Here is a 3,996-nt window from a genome sequence, read left to right as displayed (position 1 = left end):
ATTAAAAAATACTTGGCTTTGGTTTTCTTCTTTGTGCTTTAACAAAAATTATGTATGTTTGGATTAAATATCAGACGATTAATTTTGTATAGTATGTATTAGGAAATTTCTTTTTGAAAATGAGTGTTGGATTTTTTTATCTTTTTTTCCCGAAAAACAAAGGAGCTAGCTTACTAAACCAACTTATTCTTGAAGTAGATTGAAATGAGGATCTGATTTGAGCAAAATATTTAGAACTAGATAGAGCTCAATTTCACCTCTTCCCACATAAAATTGAGGTCAAAATTGTGACACTGGAATTTAAATGTGCCAAACATTTCTTCCACAGAGATTTCAAGTTAAAACTTGAGAGTGAAAAAAGTAACTAGGAGAAGACGCTTGATACTCAATCATCCATTATGTGTAATCAAGAAAAAATCATCATAAAAAATAAAAAAAACACAGCCCCAAAACTTCCAACAACAAAACAAACTCAAAGTGATTCAGCCCTAATAGTAAAAGGGCAAAAATGAAACTTTTTAATTCCAAAGGTTCTAAACGTAAGCAAAACTTTTTACATTTTTAAATTATCAAAAGTCCACATTCCAATTATATATCATACTCTTCTCCGGCCATCAGAATACTGAGATAGTGGGACCACCTCTGACAACGGCGTAGATAACGGCGTCGGCAACGGCGAGTTCCGACAAACTGGACACGAAGCATTCAATTTCAGCCACGCGTCAATACACATCACGTGAAAATAATGCTTACAGTCCGGCATCATCCTCAGCATTTCTCCATCCTTATACTCACACAAGCATATTGGACAATCATTTCCGTTACCGTTACCGTTTCTTTTGGAGTAAACCAACTTAGGGTACGAGTTGATTACGACTTGATCAAGACCCAAGGTCGCGTTTTGTGACGAAACGTCGTCATTTTCTTCATCATCTTCCGCTACGAATATGATACGAGGTAGGTAAATTCCATTTTCACTGTTATTGAGGTTTTGAGAATTGTGTTGGGCTTGACGGCGGCGACGACGAGCGGCGGCGGAACGGCAGCAGATGTAAGAAGCAAGGAGAACAGTGGAGAGTAGAACGAGGAAACCAAGAGCTATGGCAATTGCATAACCGAGGCCGATGGTGCTGAGGTTCTGAGAGAGGGATTTAGAGTTGGTGGTGGGCGCTGATGTGATGGTTAGAGGTGGTGGGGGTGGTGGTTGGCGGCGGAAGACGGAGGAGGACATTGGGAAGAGAGAAAAATGGGGTTGAGAAGGTCCATGAGAAAGGGAAGGGAGGGTTTAGGGGGAGAAAGGGTGGGTGGGTAGATTAACTGCTGGTGCAGCTACGGGCATTTAATAGTGTAGTTTGGAAAACAGAGAAGGTCATTTAATGGACAACATGGGGGTTGATGATGACTTTCGCCTTTGCTTTCTTGCTTACTCGGTTTAGTCTTTGGCTTGACCATGGGTGGGTTGGAAGTCTAATTTATTCTTGGCCATGTATGCATGTTGATTCTACCATTAATTTTTTTTTAAAAAAAATTGTTTGGTATTTAAAATGTATTATCTCGACCATAATTCAAATTTATATTCGGTGGACTCACTAAAGTGTAAAGTAATCGGGAAAAAAAATCAGAAATAATCATATTTACAATTGATAATTAAAAAATAATAACAGTTAAAAGTAATTTTTAGCCACTTTTCATGTAAAGATAAAATCTGAACAAAAACACTCTTAAAAATCCGGAAATATTCCGTCATAATATGCTAGATTTCGATTTTTTTACATATGAGCTTTGAGCATAACATGCTGGAATTTTATAATGTGCTAGAGTTATATCATAATATGCTGGAAGTATATATGCATGAGTTCCATAATCCCGCATATTATGTTGGAACTTTCCATGTGCTGGAGTTCAAACATAATATGCAACAGTTTATATGCATGAGCTCCACAATCCAACATATTATTCTGAAACTTTCCGTGCGTGTTTCAGCAAAACAATAGCTCTTTTTTCATGATTACGCAAGCGCTGACATTTTTTTAATTATCAATTCGAAAATTGACTTGCACGTGCTATTTTTACAAGTAAATCGTATCAACTTTCGTTTTCAATTCTCGAAATTGAAAAATGTAGCAACTAAGAGCGAAGAAATTTTAATTATTCCACCACGCCACCAAGAATAATAAACTATTGATTCAATGGTCAGAATGTCAAACATATATTATAATCTTGGCTCTATGTGTTCATTGCGATTTGATTAGATACGACATATCTATTGTACAATTAGATCGGATCAAACAAATTATCTACCTTCCTTCTCAAATTTGATTTAAATTGTTGTATAGAAAGATTTTACTTTCATACCATCAACGGCATCCAAAATTTATCAAAAGAGTTACCTATGGTAGCCTTTTCGGTAAACCGACGGTGCAAATAACAGTATATAAATATAGTAAAATTTTCTAACTTGCCAATTCATATTTAATGTAACTCAGATGGTGTTTGGATTGGCTTATAAAAAGTACTTTTTCCGGTTCAAAATAAGTGATTTTTTGGTTTTTTTTTGTGGTTCAAAATGAGTGAATTTTCCAGATTTCAAGAATGAATTAATTATTTTTTTCCTACATTGCCCTTGGAGTAAATAGTGTTGAAGTATATGTTAGGAGTGTTTATGTGAAGAGATAGTAAAGGTTAATATGGTTAATTTCATTGCTAATTAATGTTAAAAGGTGAATTTCTTAATCTGTGTGAAAACAACCAAAAAAATCACTTATTTTGGACCGGAGGGAGTAACTTTTAAGCTAAAAGCCAAAAGTCATAAGTTGGTAATACCCAACTTTTGGCATTTGACTTATTTTTGTATACTTTTTATGCCTAAAAGTAAGTGCTTTTAAACACTTTTTATCATTACCAAACACCACATAAACTAAAAAAGTGCTTAAAAGCCAATAAGCACTTAAAATAAGCCAATCCAAACACCCTCTTATAGCTTGTTTGACCAAGTTTTTTTGGGCCAAAAGTATTTTTTTGGCCAAATGTGGCTTTGGCCAATTAAGGTGTTTGGCTAACCTTTTAGAAGGAAAAAAAATGTACTTTTGAGGAAGAACAGAAGCAGTTTTTGAGAAGCAGAAAAAAGTAGTTTCTCTCCAAAAGCACTTTTCTGAGAAGCACTTTTCTGAAAAATACACTTAGAAGTAGTTTTCAAAAGCTTGGCCAAACACTAATTACTGCTCAAAAGTGTTTTTCAAATTAATTAGCCAAAAACAAATTACTTTTCACCAAAAGCACTTTTAAAAAAATATTTTTCAAAATAAGCTGATTTTAGAAGTTTGGCCAAACAGGCTATTACTTGAGTTTGCTTTTAAGTAGCTTGATTAAGAGTGTGTTTGGTATAAAGAAAAATATTTTCCATGAAAAATGTTTTCTTGGAAAACAAGTAGTAATCTTATTCATTTTCTGGTGTTTGGTACGCAAATCAAGGAAATACTTTCTCAAGAGTATTCATGAATAATTTTGATACAACAAACATGGAGCCATAAACTTTCGAACCAACAACCTTCCGAACCCACAAATTTCATAAACTTCTGAACCGCAAAACTTTCGAAACCGCGAAATTTCGAACCCGTAAACTTTATAATTTCTAAACCCGTAAACTTCGAAACACATAAACTTCCGAACTCATAACTTTGGAACTTGTAAAATTTTGAACTGTAAACCGAAAGATGAAAAAAGTAAAACTGAAAATATATTAAAAAAAAATTTTTTCCTGGGGGGTGGGGGGCGTAGGGGGAAGCGGGGAGTTGGGGTTGCAGAAAAAAAAAACAGAAATTTGAAAATTACAAAAAAAGTTAAATTTTTTTCGCCGGAGTGGGGGCAGCGGGAGGGGGGGGGGGGGCTGTGCAGAAAAAAAAACAGAAATTTGAAAATTATTAAAAAAAGTAATTTTTTTTTAGGTCGGGTATGGGGGTGAGGTGGGGGGTGGGTGGGTGGGTGACGAAAAAAACC

General features: G+C 34.9%; 1 protein-coding gene across 1 annotated transcript; it reads right to left on the bottom strand.

Annotated features, from left to right (window-relative positions):
* On the bottom strand, positions 379-1,450 carry LOC109205980 (RING-H2 finger protein ATL67). The gene has a single exon (XM_019368770.1). It carries the CDS (start codon positions 1,229-1,231, stop codon positions 596-598), a length of 636 nt encoding a protein of 211 aa, XP_019224315.1. The 5' UTR covers positions 1,232-1,450; the 3' UTR covers positions 379-595.

Source organism: Nicotiana attenuata, chromosome 1, assembly GCF_001879085.1.
Source record: "Nicotiana attenuata strain UT chromosome 1, NIATTr2, whole genome shotgun sequence".
Taxonomy (NCBI): Eukaryota; Viridiplantae; Streptophyta; class Magnoliopsida; order Solanales; family Solanaceae; genus Nicotiana; species Nicotiana attenuata.
The sequence above is the reverse complement of the archived record's forward strand: the minus strand, read 5'-3'. Positions and strand labels throughout refer to the sequence as shown.

Coding starts and splice junctions, on each gene's coding strand:
- LOC109205980 (XM_019368770.1), bottom strand. CDS start 1,231: ATGTCCTCCTCCGTCTTCCGCCGCCAACCACCACCCCCACCACCTCTA.